This window comes from Felis catus, chromosome B4, assembly GCF_018350175.1.
Source record: "Felis catus isolate Fca126 chromosome B4, F.catus_Fca126_mat1.0, whole genome shotgun sequence".
Classification (NCBI taxonomy): domain Eukaryota; kingdom Metazoa; phylum Chordata; class Mammalia; order Carnivora; family Felidae; genus Felis; species Felis catus.
The window spans coordinates 64,968,271-64,987,153 of NC_058374.1; the positions used below are offsets into that span (position 1 = coordinate 64,968,271).

General features: G+C 36.6%; 1 protein-coding gene across 9 annotated transcripts in view; it reads left to right on the forward strand.

Moving 5' to 3' along the window:
- The window catches only part of DNM1L (dynamin 1 like), a 65,957-nt gene that overhangs the window by 44,756 nt on the left and 2,318 nt on the right, over positions 1 to 18,883 (forward strand). For 4 of the 9 annotated variants that reach the window (XM_045061642.1, XM_023256915.2, XM_023256923.2 and 1 more), the window contains 13 exons: positions 194 to 356; positions 3,737 to 3,857; positions 5,588 to 5,719; positions 6,621 to 6,827; positions 9,934 to 10,054; positions 10,288 to 10,443; positions 10,685 to 10,774; positions 12,363 to 12,455; positions 15,051 to 15,107; positions 16,011 to 16,088; positions 16,402 to 16,434; positions 18,216 to 18,392; positions 18,732 to 18,841. In XM_045061642.1, the coding sequence (XP_044917577.1) occupies positions 194 to 356; positions 3,737 to 3,857; positions 5,588 to 5,719; positions 6,621 to 6,827; positions 9,934 to 10,054; positions 10,288 to 10,443; positions 10,685 to 10,774; positions 12,363 to 12,455; positions 15,051 to 15,107; positions 16,011 to 16,088; positions 16,402 to 16,434; positions 18,216 to 18,392; positions 18,732 to 18,841 (1,538 nt within the window). The remainder of the gene's footprint in view (positions 1 to 193; positions 357 to 3,736; positions 3,858 to 5,587; positions 5,720 to 6,620; positions 6,828 to 9,933; positions 10,055 to 10,287; positions 10,444 to 10,684; positions 10,775 to 12,362; positions 12,456 to 15,050; positions 15,108 to 16,010; positions 16,089 to 16,401; positions 16,435 to 18,215; positions 18,393 to 18,731; positions 18,842 to 18,883) is intronic. The other 5 variants (XM_023256916.2, XM_023256918.2, XM_023256920.2 and 2 more) reach the window with 3 other exon arrangements.

Below are 18,883 nucleotides of genomic sequence, written 5' to 3' on the forward strand. Positions count from 1 at the left end.
TTCTGATATTTGCAAGAGGTACATTTTGAGGCTTTCACATATTACCAAATGCATACATACCACTACTAGTAGTATATATATACTTTCTTCATTTTAACTGTAAATGGAGTAATGCCTACATTCTGTAGATTAAGTGAGGGGAGGCTGAGTTGATTTTTATTACTAGTTCCTTCTTCATTTCTCTTCGGTTCAGGTGCCTGTGGGTGATCAACCTAAGGATATTGAGCTTCAAATCCGAGAGCTCATTCTTCGCTTCATCAGTAATCCAAATTCCATCATCCTTGCTGTCACTGCTGCTAATACCGATATGGCCACATCAGAGGCCCTTAAGATTTCAAGAGAGGTAGATCCAGATGGTAAGGACAAATGTTTATATTTAATGAGATATGGTTGGTTAACAGTGGTAAATCTACCCTCAAGAAAGGAATATTTTTAAAAGGAATATCAAACTGTTAATACAGATTTAAAAAACAATGTGCTCCTATTCTGCTTATAATTACAAATAGAGATTCGGATGGAAAATAAAGTTTTAATGGGTTAGTTGCTGTATAGTCAAGGCAAAAATACTTAACATAATGTCCATATTTGTAATGGTTACCTGATGACTTTAAAAGTATAATATGAGGGGCACCTGGGTGGCTCAGTCAGTTAAGTATCTGACTTCAGCTCAGGTCATGATCTCACAGCTCGTGTGTTCGAGCCCTGCATTGGGCTCTGTGCTGACAGCTCAGAGCCTGGAACCTACTTTGGATTCTGTGTCTCCCTCTCTTCTGCCCCGCCCCTGCTCATGCTGTGTCTTTCTCCCCTTCAAAAATAAATAAACATTAAAAAAATTTTTTTTTAATAAGATGGCTTTTCAAGGACGGTTTGTTTTGTAGAAATAAAATGATTTAGATTTTTGACTAGCTGACTTCTAAGAATAATTAACTCATAATTGATCATTGTCGATTATGATACAGTAGCTAATTGTGGTTATCTACATTCCGCAGAGGTAGAAAACATTTAGACATACATAAGGCAGAGGAAATTCTTAGAAATAAAGGTAAAATCCTTTTATGAAGTATTCATAACCCCAAGGATTAGTTCATACTGTGGATCATTGTATGATAGTTGACTAATGCTGTGATATACATCTCATAGTATATATACAATGGCAGCTTATAAGAGAGTAATTATTATTGCTGCTAATAAATGTAGCTTTGCTCCACATAGGATCTAATTTTTTTACTGGAGTATTTGGGGGTTCTGTGGGCTGTGTCCTGTTTTCTTTTTTCTTGCTTTGAGGAAGAATTTGAAATAAAAATTTGGTAGGAAAAGTTAATGCTAAGGTTACTAATTAAAATTCCCATAAACAGTAATTTTTAAAAGTATTTTTATTTAATTTAAAGCTTTTAAGAAGTATTTACCACATGTTCATTTTAGATTGGAAGATAAGCTCTAGGGGCTCCTGGCTGGCTCAGACGGTGGAGCATATGACTCTTCATCTCAAGGTCATGAGTTTGAGCCCCACATTGTGGGTAGAGTTTACTTAAAAAATAATAGTAAGAAATAAATTAATGAAGCTCTATCAAAAGGTTTATTTAAATTTTACATTTATCATTTAAACTGGTAAGCATTTTATATGCATTCTATTTTAAACTGACCTTTGAGCCATAAATAGGATCATACTTTTGATCTAGTAATTTTTTTTTTTAAGTTTATTTATTTTGAAAGAGAGAAAGTGGGATAGGGGAAGAGAGAGGGAGAAAGTGAATCCCAAGGAGGCTCTACACTGTCAGCACAGAGCCTGTTGTGGGGCTCGATCTCATGAACTGCAAGATCATGACCTGAACCACAGTCAAGAGTCGACTGAGCCACCCAGGCACCCCTTGATCTAGGAATCTGAATCTGGTCATATATTGTAAGGAAATAGTCCCATCGAGTATTATTTATAGTGTCAAAAAATTAAATTCAACTTAATATATGGCCCATAGTAGGACTGATTAAGATTATAATAGATTAAGATAATAATAGATTATTAAGGTAGTGATGGGTAGGGAATCATTAAAAAGAATGATTTTGTAGATGTGAAGCAATGTTGAAAATGCCGTATGTAAAATTGGACACTGTGCAGAGCAGCTGCGGTTCTTACACATTACTGGTGGGAATGGTACCGGCCACTTTGAAGCGGTTTGTCAGTTTCTTAAAAAGTTCAGTCAGTACCACTCCTAGACATTTACCCATGTTAAATGAAAACCTATTATTTGTATCTCCTAAAACTGGAAACAACCCAAATGTTTCTCAAAGTACCAAACTATAGTATATCCATACCATGGAACACTGCTTTGCAATGAAAAAGAATGAATTATTGATATATGCAACAACACGGATGACTCTCAAGTGCATTATGTCAAGTGAAAGAAGCCAGAGTCAAAAGGCTATATATATGTATATGATTCTATTTATGTCATATTCTGGAAAAGCAAATCTAGGAATAGAAAAGGGGTTTGAGGGGCACCTGGGTGGCTCAGTCGGTTGGGCCTCCGACTTCGGCTCAGGTCATGATCTGGCGGTTCGTGGGTTTGAGCCCCGTGTCGTGTTCTGTGCTGACGGCTCAAAGTCTGGAGCCTGCTTTGGGTTCTGTGCCTCCCTCTCTCTCTGTGCCTCTCTCTCTCCCTCTGTCTCAAAAATAAACATTGAAAAAAAAATTTTTTTTTAAATTTTTTTTAATGTTTATTTATTTTTGAGACAGAGAGAGACAGAGCATGAATGGGGGAGGGGCAGAGAGAGAGGGAGACACAGAATCCGAAACGGGCTCCGGGCTCTGAGCTGTCAGCACAGAGCCCGACGCGGGGCTCGAACTCACGGACCGCGAGATCATGACCCGAGCCGAAGTCGGCCGCTCAACCGACTGAGCCACCCAGGTGCCCCGAAAAAATTTTTTTTAAAGAAAAGGGGTTTGATTGGGTGGTAGTACAAATAAATTTGGGGGGAAGTGATACAACTGTTTTGAGGTGGAAGTGACATAACTCTTGCATTTATGAAAACTCCTGGAACTATACAACAGGAGTAAATTTTAAATAGATTTTTAAAATACTTATAAAAAATGAGCCCTAAGAGCTAATAAAAAACACTATATGTGAAAATTTTTTTTTAATTTTACATGATTAAAATAAGTTATTTTTTATAATTTTCTATTTTTTTTAAAGTTTATTTATTTTTGAAAGAGAGAGAGAGAGAGAAAGAGAAAACAGGGGAGGGGAGGGGTGGAGAGAGAGAGAAAGAGAGAGAATCCCAAGCAGGCTCGAGCCCAGTGCAGAGTTCAAACTCATGAACCACGAGATCATGACCTGAACTGAAATCAAGAGTCAGATGCTTAACTAAGCCACCCAGGTGCCCCTAAAGTAAGCTTTTAAAAAGTATTTGTGGGTTAAGCATCCAACTCTTGATTTCAGCTCAGGTCATGAACTCGTGGTTTGTGAGATGGAGCCCCGATTCTGGCTTGGCACTGACCCCACAGAGCCTGCTTGGGATTCTCTTACCCTCTCTCTCTGCACTTGCCCAGCTTACCCTCTCTCTGTCTCTGTCTCAAAGTAAATAAACTTTAAAAAGTATCTATAAGCAAAGGCTGGAAAAATACCGCCAAAATGATGACAGAAGTAATGTTAAGGAGGGATTATAGGTGAGGATTTTTCTTTATTAATACTGAATAGCTTTATTTAATGGATCAATATCTTTTCTTTTTTGCATTTACCAGGTCGCAGAACCTTAGCTGTAATCACTAAACTTGACCTCATGGATGCGGGTACTGATGCCATGGATGTATTGATGGGAAGGGTTATACCAGTCAAACTTGGAATAATTGGAGTAGTTAACAGGTTAGCAATCAAGAATGGGATAATAATTGCAGCATTCCCATTTCAGAGCAAATCTGAATTTTTAAAAGTAACCTAAAATGTGATATGATCTTTCTTTTTCCCTTTTACTGTAACTGTGGTATTGTTAGGAATTCAGTGCTCTCAAGGGAGAAAAGATCCACTAAAGCCTCCTGTGGGTGTTTGTAATGGAAAGGATTTTTAAAGTAAGCAGTGCTATAAAGTGGAAGAAGATTTAATAGCGAGGCTTGAAAAATTCCTGCCTATTGTGTTATGTATGAGGAGTGCACTGGATAAGAAAAAAGAGTATTATTTAAATTTGCATGCAATCAAGAAAGAGTTTGTTAAGATGGTAGGATTTTAATAAATTGGTTTAACACCTCTGGCATTAGTGATTGATCCTTTGTATTTGCCAGGATGTGACTTGGAGAAATTTTATTAAAGGTATTCTAATAATGAATAGCTGGTATTAAAAATTGTGGAAAGGAAACTACTACTGAGTGTCTAATTATGTTTTAGAGACTTTACTGTGAGCAATTTGCAAATGGTATCTCTTTGAACCCTTACAACATCGCTGTGAGGTAGGTGTTGGTGTCTATTTTATAATTAGAAGGCTCAAGTTTTATATCTCCCAAAGTCACATGGTGAAAGCAGATTTCAAATGAAGCACTCTCTTAGTCCAAAGCCTTTATAAAGTAGGCAGCACTGAAATTAACAGGAGATCTCGGTTCTAGTCCTAGTTTGTCTCTAAACTAGATATATAATGTGGCCTTAAATGACACCTAACATGTTTGGGTTTCAGGCCTTTTAAAATGATACTGCTTTTCTCTCCCTCAAAAAGTAAATAAATAGATAAATAAAGGGATGCCTGGGTGGCTCGTTTTGTTAAGTGTCCAACTCTTGATTTCAGCTCAAGTCATGATTTCACAGTCGTGAGATCGAGGCCTGAGGTTGGGCTCCATGCTAGGTGTGGAGCCTGCTTAAGATTCTCTGTCACCCTCTCTCTCTGCCCCTTCTCCACTTGCACTTGCATGCCCTCCCTCTCTCTCTCTCTCTCAAAAAAAAAAAAAAAAAAAAAAAAATTAAATAAATAAAATGAAAATGTTTTTAGTAAGTGATATCCAAGATCTCTTTCAGTTGTCTGCTTTATTCGTATGTCCTAACTCTCCTATACTTTGACTTCTCATTTTGTTTTCTTTTCTTTTGTGTGTGTGTGTGTGTGTGTGTGTGTGTGTGTGTGTGTGTTTAATTCCCACTCTCTTTTCATGCGAGCTGGTGGTATAAAACTGTTGCATTTGTAGTTGACTGCTCTTCAAGTTAATTATTTTTGGTAGAAATCCATTGCCTGTCCATGGATAAAATATACAGCTGGCTATCATGCTTTTACTTTTTTCACATGTCTATCCCTGTTACTTAAGAGTACTGCTTTTGACTATAGTGAATGGTAGTTATGAGTCCTAAACTATTCAGGCATTATTTACTTACAAGTCACAGATTGAATATAGGTTGAAGTACTTAACATGGGACCTTGGGTAGGTTAATGTCCCTGAGCCTCAGTTCCTTTGGCATAAAATGGAATAATACCTACTGCATAGTATTACTGCAAGAATTAAATAAAACAATCCGTATCAGGCATTACAAACAATGCTTGGTGCTATAATCATCATCATCCAAGGTATGTAGAAGACCTCAGTTGACTTTAGTTGAAAGGTTTTGTTATTTTTCAACCTTAGGAGCCAGCTAGACATTAACAATAAGAAGAGTGTAACTGATTCAATCCGTGATGAATATGCTTTTCTTCAAAAGAAATACCCATCCCTGGCTAATAGAAATGGAACAAAGTATCTTGCTAGGACTCTGAACAGGTAACATTTTTACCTCTTGAAAAATGAGATTTTGTTGGTTTGTTTGTTTGCTTGCCAGTAGGTGTCTGAGAGCTCTCATTTTTAGTTCTTTATATTTTCATAATGTTCTTATGTATATAGTTTCAGGTCTTGTTTCTTGTATTGTAGGTTCTTGTAATATAGATATCATTTTTTATTGGGGTGGTTGGCATTAAATTATGGAGTTTAGAAATGCTCAAGGGAATTTTAAGACATCTTAATTATGAAGTTCTTGACAGTCATTTATTTTTGGTGCTAGAACTAGATAACAAATGACTTAGTTTCCACTTGGGATTTCAGGAACTTAATTAAAATTTATAATTTTTCACATAATCTAGTCTTATTTTTGGATGCCTTCTATTATTCATAAAAAGAATTTAAGGTATGTACCTTGAATTTCTTAATACCCACTGATGGTAGAGGGACTGGAAGACCTTTTTAGGTAATTTATAAATGACTAAAATGAAGGCTGTTTTTTCTTTTGTCTTACTTTCTGAATAAAAGCTGGTAGACTTGGATCTTAATAAGATTGATTTTCACTCTGCTAAGATAAGTCAGAAACAAAAATCATCTAGGTAGAATTATATTGAGTAGCTTACTTTCTTTGAGGTAATTGTAATTAATATAGAAATAATAGGTTTCAGTTTATATTTGATTCTCTTAGCAACTGCTATAATTTTATGGGTTGAAGGCAAATTTAAAGTGTCAATCAAGTTGTCTTTGTTCAGACTAAGTATTTATTTCTAGCCTAAAATTGCATTATTTCCTGCCAAGACAAATTATTTGACAGCTTTCACCATTATTGGCATTTTAAAAATTTGAGCTGTTTGGGGCTTCAAAATACACAGTTTTACTTTAAATCATTTTTTCTAACCTTTGTTAGGTTACTGATGCATCACATCAGAGACTGCTTACCAGAGCTGAAAACAAGAATAAATGTTCTAGCTGCTCAGTATCAGTCTCTCCTAAATAGCTATGGTGAACCTGTGGATGATAAAAGTGCTACTTTACTCCAGCTTATTACCAAATTTGCCACAGAATATTGTAACACTATTGAAGGAACCGCAAAATATATTGAAACTTCAGAGCTGTAAGTAAAAAAAATTTTTGTATGGATTTGGTTACCTGAATTGCTAGGTTACTTTAACTTTTATAATAGTGACTTTAAATCTGAGATGATCTGATTGTGATTTATACTTACCTGTAAAGTAGTATTTTGCATAGGATGATGTCTCATGTATGTATAAAAATGCTCTGTAAACTAAGTATAAAGCACAGTAAAAATTTCAGGTTTTTTTTTTTTTAATAAAACTTGGATAAATCTTTAAAATATTTGGTAACTTAACTCCTTAAATGTTCATTTCTTTAATATACACACTGTAATTATTCATGAAAAAAAGGAAGAAAATGCAGATAAAAAGAATATATGACAAAATTACTTAATTCCACTAACTAGAAATACTCCCTGCTAATTTTGGCATGAATCTAGACATTTTTCTATGCATTATAAATGCCTGTATTACACATCTTCAAAAATCAGATGCTATACACGCTATTTTGGAATCATTTTGTAAATCAACATATCACAAACAACTAATATTACTTATACATTTCTATTAATCTTAAAATTTACATGGTATTTTATTTTTTAGGTACACTCTCATTTCTTAAACCAGTACCTTACTACTGATACGTTGTTTTCATTTATACACAAATATAAAAAATGTTGTGATGGACTGTTTCCAGGGCATGTATCCAAGTAAACCCTTAGGATAAATTCCTAGAATGGAATTACTATGTCAAAGGTTATAACATCCTAAAAGCCTCTTACTGTTGCCATACTGTTAATAGATTGTATTAGCAATACATAAGAATGTTCATTCCTCTAAATTCTCACTTAAAAAAATCTTTTCATTTTGAAATAATTATAGACTTCCAGGAAGTTGCAAATAAATGTACAAGTAGGTCCTGTTAATCCTTCACCCCATCTTCCCCAGTGTTGATATCTTGTATATAGTACAGTAACGAAATGAGAAAATGGACATTGGTACAACCCACAGAGCTTATTCAGATTTCACCACTCATGAAATTATACTTTTGTGTGTTCTGTGTACTTTTGTGTGACCCAGGTGGCCTTATATAAGTGAGTTAACCCCATAAATTGTTGCATGGTTGGTTATTATATTTATAGCATATTGAGGGAAATAAAGATTACTAAGATGAATCTTTAAAGAGCTCAGTGGGGGCGTGCCTGGGTGGCTAAATTGGTTAGGTGTCTGACTTCAGCTCAGGTCATGATCTCATGGTTTGTGAGTTCAAGCCCTGTGTCAGGCTCTGCTGACAGCTCAGAGCTGGGAGCCTGCTTCAGATTCTGTGTCTCCCTCTCTCTCTGTCCCTCCCCTGCTTGCACTCTCTCTCTCAGAAATAAATAAACATTAAAAAAATAATAAATAAAAAAGAGCTTAGTGGGTAAGGTAGATCCAGGTAACCTGAGGCACAATTGTGTGGCAAACAGGAGTATAATCAAGTATTTTTATTTAAATACTTACTAAATACATATCCAGAAACATGCATATAATATATACGGGGGGTTTTATAAATAGTTAATAAAGTAAATACCTGTGTAACCACCTATTCAAGCCTTTAGGACACTGAAAAGACACCATTTACATTTCTCTCAGGGACTGGGAGAATGCCGTAGTTAGAATGTATTTGGGTTGGGCTCTGAATAGAACTTCGGGATGCAGTAAGTAGAAGAGTATTTTAGGCTTTGAACAGCGAAGAATAATGCAGGGTGTATTTGCAGAATGGTATGCACAATGACAAGACATAACAGGAGATAAGGCAGCAAAGGCATCTAAGAACAAGACTGTGGAAAGCCAGAGATCTTCAGAATTTGGAAGACTTCTTGCTATAACAGACAGAACACTTCTGGTCAGAGGAGTACCCATTTTAGAAGTATAATTATGGTGATTTTGAAAAATTATTTGGAGAAGGGAAAGGTTGAAAGCAGAATGGTAATTTTAATTTAATGGCATTAATACAGTCACAATAATGTCTAACCATCAAATGGTGTCTATTTGTAAAATTTTTTATCACCTCAACAGAAACTCTGTATCCATTAAGCAGTATCTCTTTGTTCCCTCCTCCTCGTCTCTAGGAACCTCTAATTTGCTTTGTCTCTATGAATCTGCCAATTCTAGGTATTTCATATAAGGGGAATCATACAGTATTTGTCCTTTTGTGTCTGCCTTATTTCACCTAGCATAATGTTAGGCTAGTTCACCTTCTGCCTAGACAACTGTAAGAAAGTAGTGAATAGTAGAGATTTCTTTAAATTTTTTTTCTTTTTTTAGTGTTTATTTATTTCTGAGACAGAGACAGAGCATGAGTGGGGGAGGAAGAAAGAGAGAGGGAGACACAGAATCTGAAGCAGGCTCCTGGCTCTGAGCTGTCAGCACAGAGCCTGACGTGGGGCTCGAACTCCCAGACTGTGAGATCATGACCTGAGCCGAAGTCGGTCGCTCAACCGACTGAGCCACCCAGGCGCCCCAGTAGAGATTTGTTTAAAGCAGGAGTAGGCAAACTGTAGCCCATTGGCTAAGAATGATTTTTATATTTTTAAATAGTTGAAAAAAAATTCAAAGAATATTTCATGACATGAAAATTATATAGAATCCACATTTCTGTGTGCCTGAGTTTTACTGGAATACAGCTATACTTACTATATTTTGTCTGTGGCTGCTTTTGTGCTCAGTGGTAGAACAGAGTGGTTGTGACAGACTGTATGGCCTGAAAAGTCTAAACTACTATCTGGCCCTTTACAGGAAAAGTTTATTTATCTCCCCTCTAAATTGTGAATAGACAGAAACAAATAAGATACCATTCCTGGTCTTTTCAAAAGCTTATAGTTGAAGAAAACTAGGGAGAGAAAAGATGTTCAGTAGTTCTTAGTTGACTGTGTTTTGACAGAACAGCTCTATGTGCACACACACATACACGTGAATGCCCTTCTTCTCCATTAAAAGAAAAGAATAGAGAAACTGGTTCATAATGGAGTTAAGAGCACATGAAAATGATCTAAATGTAATCGTTTATCTGAGACGTTCTCAGAAAATAAGACCTTAAAGACTTCTTACTTGCACCTTCTTTCCCTTTTAGTAATAACAGGAATCCTATACTTGATTGCCTTTCAGATGCGGTGGTGCTCGGATATGTTATATTTTCCATGAGACTTTTGGGCGAACTTTAGAATCTGTTGACCCACTAGGTGGCCTTAACACTATTGACATTTTGACTGCCATTAGAAATGCTACTGTGAGTATGCTCGGCTTAGAATTTTTTTTAAAAAGAGGTTAAAGGTTTATTACAATTTTTAACCCATTAGCTGTATCTTTTTAAATGAACTGTACAGCCTCTTTGCCCTCATACTTGATATTAGGAAGCACTTTTCATGAAAAATACCAAACAATGTGATTTATTTTAACCTAGGGAAGAGCTAAAATTGTCTATAGCTATAATAAGAGCTCAACTTTTTTTTTTTTTTTTAGGGTCCTCGTCCTGCTTTGTTTGTACCTGAAGTTTCATTTGAGTTACTGGTCAAGCGGCAAATCAAACGTCTGGAAGAACCCAGCCTGCGTTGTGTGGAACTAGTTCATGAGGAAATGCAAAGGATCATTCAGCACTGTAGCAATTACAGTACACAGGTAACAGACAAATGTAACGGGTGTCCGATTAAGTAGTAAAATACAGAAGTGGTGGTTTCATGGGATGGGAGGAAATCTGTAAGATGGGTTAACAGTTAAGTTCAAATCTGTAGCTTCCTTTTCTAAAAGTGCTTTGAAGTAGTCAGCTTACATGTAGCTTAAAATCTAATTATTTCATTAATTATATAATTTTCCTTTAAACAAAGTAGACTTCTGTGTTTCTTTCTTCCATCATATTTAGGAGTTGTTGCGGTTTCCTAAACTTCATGATGCCATAGTTGAAGTAGTGACTTGTCTTCTTCGTAAACGGTTACCTGTTACAAATGAAATGGTGAGCTGTTATTTTCACAAGTCATCATTGTAATCACTGTTGAAGCTTTTTGTACAGCAGTATGAGTACTTGAGAGTTCAGGCATGTTTTCCAGTATAGTGGCAAGAAAAAGATTAGTGAACTTCCATTATTATTTCAAAGGAAACTTCAGTAATTCTGGTATGAAGTACATTTTTCTTCATGTTTTCATCATCGTTAGCCTGCAGCCACAGGTTTTCATGAGAATGGAGTTCCTCTTGAGGATTGTGAATAGTTTTGCTCTATTACGTAGCACCACTGATCTAATGGAAAATTAGCTTTGTCTTCAGCCCCAGTAAACTGAGCCTTTAGAGCAAGCTCTTATTTTAACTCTGGCACATGACAATAATTTGGCCACTTCTAGTTTGCTTTTGATGGCCCAGTACTGTAATGTCATGGTTGCTTGCTACTATTCTGTGGGTTGCTGCTATCCTTAAAAATGCTGAAATTGGCAAAAATGTGGGATAAGCATTTGAAATTGCCTTTATGTCTCTATTTGTTGGTTGTTTTGTCTATCTTCCTGGTCACTAAAGTGCATTTGGGATGGTGGTGAGCCCCAGTGGAGGTTTACTAAGAGTACAAGACCATCCTTGGAAGTGGAGAATGTAATCCCTGCCACTCGGTTGTTTCCCTTGCGAGCGCAGCCCCCAGAATGAGAGGAGTAAAGATATGTAGTTCACCTGGTCTCAGGGTCCACCTAGTGAGATGACAGAATCATTGGAATTTCATTTGAATAGATCCTTTTCACCTGGTTTTGACGTTTTAATGCTGTTCTAATACCTGAGATTTGTTGGAACGGTGCAGATGAAGGGGTTAGTTAAATCTCTGCAATACTGGAGGAATTAATTTCAGCTTTCCTTTTTTTCTTTTTCCTTTTTTTTTTAGTTTATTTTGAGAGCGAGAGAGCTAGTGAGGGAGGGGGGGCAAGGAGAGAGAGAGAATTCCAGGCAGGCTCTGCATGGCCCAAACTCATGAACCGTGAGATCATGACCTGAGGTGAAATCAAGAGTCTGATGCTTAAGCGACTGAACCACCCAGGCGCGCGCCCCTTAGCTTTCCTTTTTGATTATTGTCCCGTTAGGATTTCAAACCACATATAATATTTAAACTAGGTTTGTCATAATTAAGGCTCAGGTCTTTAAATGTATCCTTTACTCAAAGTTAACATCTTTGATTTTATCTGATTATGAAATATTTTCTTGTTGAAACTGAACTCAAACGTTGATGTGCAATAGCAGATGATCTGAGGTTTTAATAGCAAGGTTACATAAAGCCTTCGAACTTAGATTTGCATTGGGTAAATTTTTTTTTTTCTAACAAAATACCTCTAACTACCTTAAGGTCACTATCTCACCCCCTTAGAAATGCAGTCTTAGATGATGAAATATTAATAAAAGAGCAAATTCTAATATGGCATAACATGTATTAGTTGGAGTATAAATATTGAGTATTTATTAAGGCATCAGTTTCCCATACTGCCTTTTTTAGAACTATTTAGTAAGTTGTGTTTCCTAAATTAGAATTAGGTTGACATGTTTTAGTATATAGCCTAATTTAATTTTTTTTCTAGGTCCATAACTTAGTGGCAATTGAACTGGCTTACATCAACACAAAACATCCAGACTTTGCTGATGCTTGTGGGCTGATGAACAATAATATAGAGGTAAATACATTTTGAATTGTCTCTTTTGAGAGAGAAAATCCACTGTAAATCAGTTGTATCAAATTTACCAAGCATGGCATAAGTATAAAACATACAGATACCTATTGTTGTCTGTCACATCCCAGGAAGTATGCTAAGGGAATTACATTGTTATGTTAAATTGAATTCTCAAAACCACCCGGAGGCACTATTCTCATTTTCTCTTTCCGAAGCTGTAACTCAGAGGGGATCTGGGATTCACTGATTTAGTGTTGAAGGACTGCCTGGCTGGCTCTCTCTCAGTAACTGTTGTAGTTTATTCAGGTTGAAGAGTCAAAAAAGTGAATGTTTAAAATTGCTTTTATTTGGCTCTAAAAGCTGGGAAGGAAACATTCTAAGAACTACCTAAATTAATGGTAAATTTTCACCAGTACTGGGGTGGCTGCATTTCATGGCTCTTTTTTTCCATTTGAGGTTAATGTTGCAAGTTGCAGAAGATCTCACATGGAGCCAAGGCTGGTGGATAAAGCAATGCTACTTTTATCCAAGAATAGTAAATTTTTCTGCTATGCCTTAATCCAGTAAGACCTCAGAGTTCCCTTCTATATAAAATTTCCTTTCATGCAAATGGATGGAGAGAAAATTGTAAACATGGAATTTGGGAACTGGAGAGGACCCAAGGTCATCATCAACTTCAGTCCTTGGGTTAAATAGATGAAGAATCTCAGGCCCACAGATGATTAAGTGTTATCTTAGTGCTTATTTTCCTGGGTGCTGTTAAAAAGAAACAAGCATCTTTAACAGGTATAGGGAACTATTTTTAGCTACATAGCTGGGGTAAGTTAGTGTCAGAAAAAAATTTAAAAAATGCACGTAAGTAAGCATTTTAAAGCACTTGGAAAGTGCACCAGATAACTGTTACATGAAAAATGCATGTCGATCTTGTTTTAGGACTAGGATTTAGTCCTTGTAACACTGAAACGACCTTCATGGAAAACTTATGTATGGAACAGTTTTTGTAATACTGACAAGGTAATTTATAATTTTTTTTTTAATGTTTGTTTATTTTTGAGAGAGAGAGAGAGAGCATGAGTGGGGGAGGAGCAGAGAGAGGGAGACACAGAATCTGAAGCAGGCTCCAGCCTCTGAGCTGTCAGCACAGAGCCCAACGCGGGGCTCGAACTCACCAGCCATGAGATCATGACCTGAACCAAAGTCGGACACTTAACTGACTGAGCCACCCAGGCGTCCTGACAAGGTCATTTATGATGGGATTTCAGCTAAGTTTTGTTTTGTTTTGTTTTGTTTTAAACAAATGAGTAGGTCTCTGTTTTTAATGATTCCATGACAAAGAACTTTATTTGAATATTCTACTTGAATCTTTACAACCCTTTGAGGGTAGATAATGTTAACAAATGACAAAACTGAGGGCTTAGGAAGAGTTGGTAACCTCTCTGGTCAACAAAGCAAATAAGCCAGGATGCTTTCCAGGACCCCTAAGGTCGTAACAAGTTGGTAACAGACTAGGATGAGAATTTCTGGGTTCCAGATTCTGCTGCCCCCCCCCTTTTTTTTTTTTTTTTTGCTTTGTGTCCCTCTTCAAAACGTACATTTTAATATGGAAAACTTTTTATTCTGAAGATTGTTAAAATCCACACATTTTTATCATGTATTTTTTATCACTGGACTACCTCATAAAAAAAAAATGAAAACTGGTCAAGAATCTGTCAAAAGAAAGTCTTACCCATAAAAGGTCAATATGGAAGCTTTGTTAACATCTTTTTTTGCAGGCTTGAGAGTGTTCATGAAATGGTTTCTACTTAGGAGCAGTTTTGACTTTATTGAACCTAAATGCTTTTCTGTGTATCTGTTGCTGCTGAGAGAGCCGTTAACACATACATCTCACTCTTGAACCTGTCCTGGTGCTCTGACATACAGTAGGTGTTCACCACCTGTTGATTTGAATGTCAGTTTCTTAAGCTTTGTACCAGAGTTACCTGATAACAGCAAAGTAGAAGAGTGGGTGGTCCATCAGTCTGTTAAATTAGGTTACAGAAAGGACTGTTTTCACTGCTCCATTTATTTCTGGGAGATAGTAGAATGAAGGAAACGGAACATCCTTAAAGGATAACCTCCACCACAGATACCTCTTACGGTTTTGTGTGTGGGGGTTGTGGGAATTTCACATAGATGTGTGCAGGTTAGAGTGAGGTTTAAAGGCTTAAGTATTCTGTCATCTGTGCACTTAAGATTCTACATGGTATGCTGAAGGCTGATGTACACATTTATGTGGGACAGTTTCAATCTGTGATTTTTAGTGGGGAAAGCAAAGATGTCAGTCCATTGCCCCTCATTTGAGAATCCCTGGTTTAGGGAGCCACTGTCACTGACGTTGTATTGTATCCTTCAGGTGTGTTGGGCAGAAAAAAAGATTGAGAAGCATTGGGTTAAATGATTTCTTGTTTGTTTTAAAATAAAATTATGGCATGAGTCCCAACAGTGAGAGGATATACTGTAAGTCATTCCACACTTTTCAATTCAGCTGAACATTTTTTAGTAGGCTTGTATCTCAGTGCTCTGATAATTACTTTGGTTTTGTTTGGTTGTGTTTTCTAGGAACAAAGGAGAAACAGGCTAGCGAGAGAATTACCTTCAGCCGTATCACGAGACAAGGTAAAAAACAGTATTTTTAAAGCATATTCCCAACATGCAAAGATGGATTGGTAAGCCTCAGTTCTAGAGTAATTTTTTTTTCTCTCTTCACTATTCCATTGGAATTATTTCATTGTTTGAGTGAAGGTATTTCAAGTTGAAAAATAGGTTTCTTTTTTAAAGCTTATTTATATTATGAGTGAGCGAGAGCGCATGTGTGTATATGCACGCACAAGCAGGGGAGGGGCAGAAAGGGAGAGAGAAAATCTAAAGCTGGCTCCACACTGTCCATGCAAAGACTGACATGGGACTCAAACTCACAAACTGTGAGATCATGACCTGAGCTGAAAACCAAGAGCCGGATGTTTAACTGACCCGAGCCACCAGGCCCCCTTAAAAATAGGTTTTGAGTAATTTAAAGTTAATGGTATCTTGAATACATTAGAAAAAATGCTTAAAGTTGGATTTTAAATATCAAGCCTTTAAAAGTTTAAGGTGACTTTATCAACTCTGTACAATTAGTTGAAATGACCAATGGATGACTTTACTATAAAACAAGAAGGTATTTTAGAGAGGGAAAAATAATATGCATATAATAGGTTCTGGTTACCTGTAATAAGTTGCATACATTAAAATGTGTGTATACAAATCTGTTATCTTAAATCCTTTACCAGAAAAGATCTTACCAGATTCCAAAAATAAAAACGATTTGGATTGTCCTTAGGTACTCATTGCAGAAGGCTTTTAACAAAGTGGTAACAGTATAAGGAAGAATAAAAAATAATTTTATGTCCCATGGTTCCTTTTGTTTCTCATGTTACTTTACTAATTTGATGCAGAGAAGAAAAATTTACATGTATAGAATGTTTTCTGAATGCATTTTTGGCATCCTTGATTTTCTTTCCCTGCATTTTTTACCTTTAGTCTTATAAAGTTCCAAGTGCTTTGGCACCTGCCTCCCAGGAGCCCTCCCCTGCTGCTTCTGCTGAGGCTGATGGCAAGGTCTGTTCTGATTCTTAATCTAAGCCTGCATGCCTGGTTGTTTGGTGCAACATAATCATCTGGAAACAACGCACTGTACACTGAATAGAATATTAATTTGGGATATTGTGCTAAGGTTAGATTTAGTCTAACAAGAATTCTGAATTATGTAACTGTATACTTCATAAATTGTTGCCATGCCTTTGCTTGCCAGATAGCAGAAACACACAGAAAAATAATTTAAAGAGGAAATTATCCTGCAGTTTTGAAATTCACACCATTGGTATTTAAATTTTGCTTGTTAAACTGCATGTTTTAACATATCTTTTAACAGTTAATTCAGGACAGCAGAAGAGAAACTAAAAATGTGAGTCTCTTGCTTCAGAATGGAAATGTACCTTTGGTTCTCACTGAAACACTGTCTTCAAAATCACTGAAGAAGCTGTTTGTGCAGTAGCATCTATCTCTTGTCTGTGTTCCATTTTTTGTTTTTCTTTTCTAATCCTTTTAAGATGGCATTCGTTCTAGTTTTAACATTTCTTTAAATAACAACAATAGGCTTTCCTACTAGTTTTGATTTTAATATTGTGGTAGGAAATTAAGATTCCAGAGGTGGAAGTTGTTATATGTTTGGACATTTCCTCTTTAAAAGTTCTGACATTGGTCCAGTACTAATGGATAATCCCCTCCTGCAGCTTCCTTATGCTTCCATTCAGTTTGCACTGTCACCTCAATGTGTAGCTTAAAATGTGCCTCAACAGCTTAAGCAAATTCAAAACAAAGGGGACTGGGAGAGTTTGAGACTGTCAATTCTTGAGAACTTTTTTTGGAGAAAATTATTAATCAGTAAACTATTCAGACCCATCCATATTTAGTTTTTTCTGCATTTAGCTCCTTTCCTCACTGTCCAGATTTAAGGTGCTGAACCTCAAAACTTTATAAATGTTTTACCTCTCTCAGCCCCCTGTGCTCAGGTTTTAGAGACCATCTAAATCATTGCTTTGGGTTTTACTTCACTCATGGCATCACCCTGAATTTGCTTAGTTTCCTTATAATTTCTATCATTCATGTGTAGTTAATAGGTATTTAAAGTATAATTACTCATTTTAAAATCAGTGTATAAATATACTGCCTGTATTTAGATATGGCCTATCTTAACAGACATATTAGAGACAAATTTGGACCAGTGTTTTAATTCAGAAAGATACCCCATTCGCAGTGACTTTTTAAAAATATGTTTCAGGTCTACAAATTATAATTTGACACCTGTATACACTTGTAATGTGATCGCCCCCAAAAGTCTACTTAACCAGTTGTCACCCTACAATTGGTCTTCAGATCTGTTATCTATGAGCTTTAAAAAAAAAAAAAAAGACATTTTTAAACAGTTGCCATAACGCATTTCTGTTAGAAGTTTGGAGGTTATCTTAACTCCATTTTAGATTAGAAGATCTTTTTAAAGAGCGTCTAAAAACATTGCTTAAGTGTTGATGAGTTACTGTTTTTCCCATTATCCTAAACATTTTTTCTAACATATCCTAGAAAAGAAAGTGCAAGAGCATTTGTGGTTAATGGTAGTGCTAGATTCCTTTCAGCAGATCTTTTCTCAAGAGTATAGACATGGAGGAAACTTACATTGTGTTTATGTCACATCCTATGTTTTAGGCAGTTTAAAGTCACATCAGCCTAAGAATCGTGAGTGTGTTACAGAGTTTGTAGGTTTATCCTATGGTATTTTGTTGACTGTTAAACTCTGAAGTTTTGGAAACAGGAGTTCACAGAACTTTTGGAGAGATCACAGTTCAACAGTGCGTAAGGTTCCTTTGAAAAAAAGCTGAATGGCAGCTGTTTTGTTTTTCATAGTGGTAGAGGAGTTGGAGAAGAGGAAGAATTTTAAAGTTAGCAAACGATAAAAACTAAATCTATTGGCTGATGCCTGGAAATTACAACAGAACCTCTTAGACAGCTCAGGGTTCCAGTTATACAGGCCACCCGCCATCTCTTTCTGACCCAGTTATCTGTCTGAATAGATGAGATTCCAGATGGGTACAGGATGTGTGTTCTTGACTGCTGTCAAGGAAAATGAACTTTGTTTAGTTAAGGTCCGATAGGATACGATTGGAACAGATTTTGGAACGTTTTTTTCAGGTTGCATCTGGAGGTGGTGGGGTCGGAGATGGTGTTCAGGAACCAACAACAGGCAACTGGAGAGGAATGCTGAAAACTTCAAAAGCTGAAGAGTTATTAGCTGAGGAAAAATCAAAACCAATTCCAATTATGCCAGCCAGTCCCCAAAAAGGCCATGCTGTCAATCTGCTGGATGTGGTAAGCCATGCAAATAGGTTCAGCACTAGTGAGATAACCCTGTTATTCGGAGAACACTTTAAAAGTCACAAAAACTTACTGAACTTAAACATTTATTTTTGAGAGCATGCGCGCAAGTAGGGGAGGGGCAGGGAGAGGAGGAGACAGAATCCAAAGCAGGCTCCGAGCTGTCAGCACAGAGCCCAACGTGGGGCTCAAACTCACAAACTGTTATGTTAGATCATCACCTGAGCCGAAGTTGGACGCTTAACTGAGTCACCCAGGCGCCCCAAACTTACTGAACTTTTATTTGAAAATGGCACAAAAACATAGTTTCTTTCTTCCCTTCACCCCATTTAGCCAGTTCCTGTTGCACGAAAACTATCTGCACGTGAACAGCGAGACTGTGAGGTCATTGAGCGACTCATCAAATCGTATTTTCTCATTGTCAGAAAGAATATTCAAGACAGGTTAGTACTATAAATCAGAGCATATATGTATACTGCTGGATA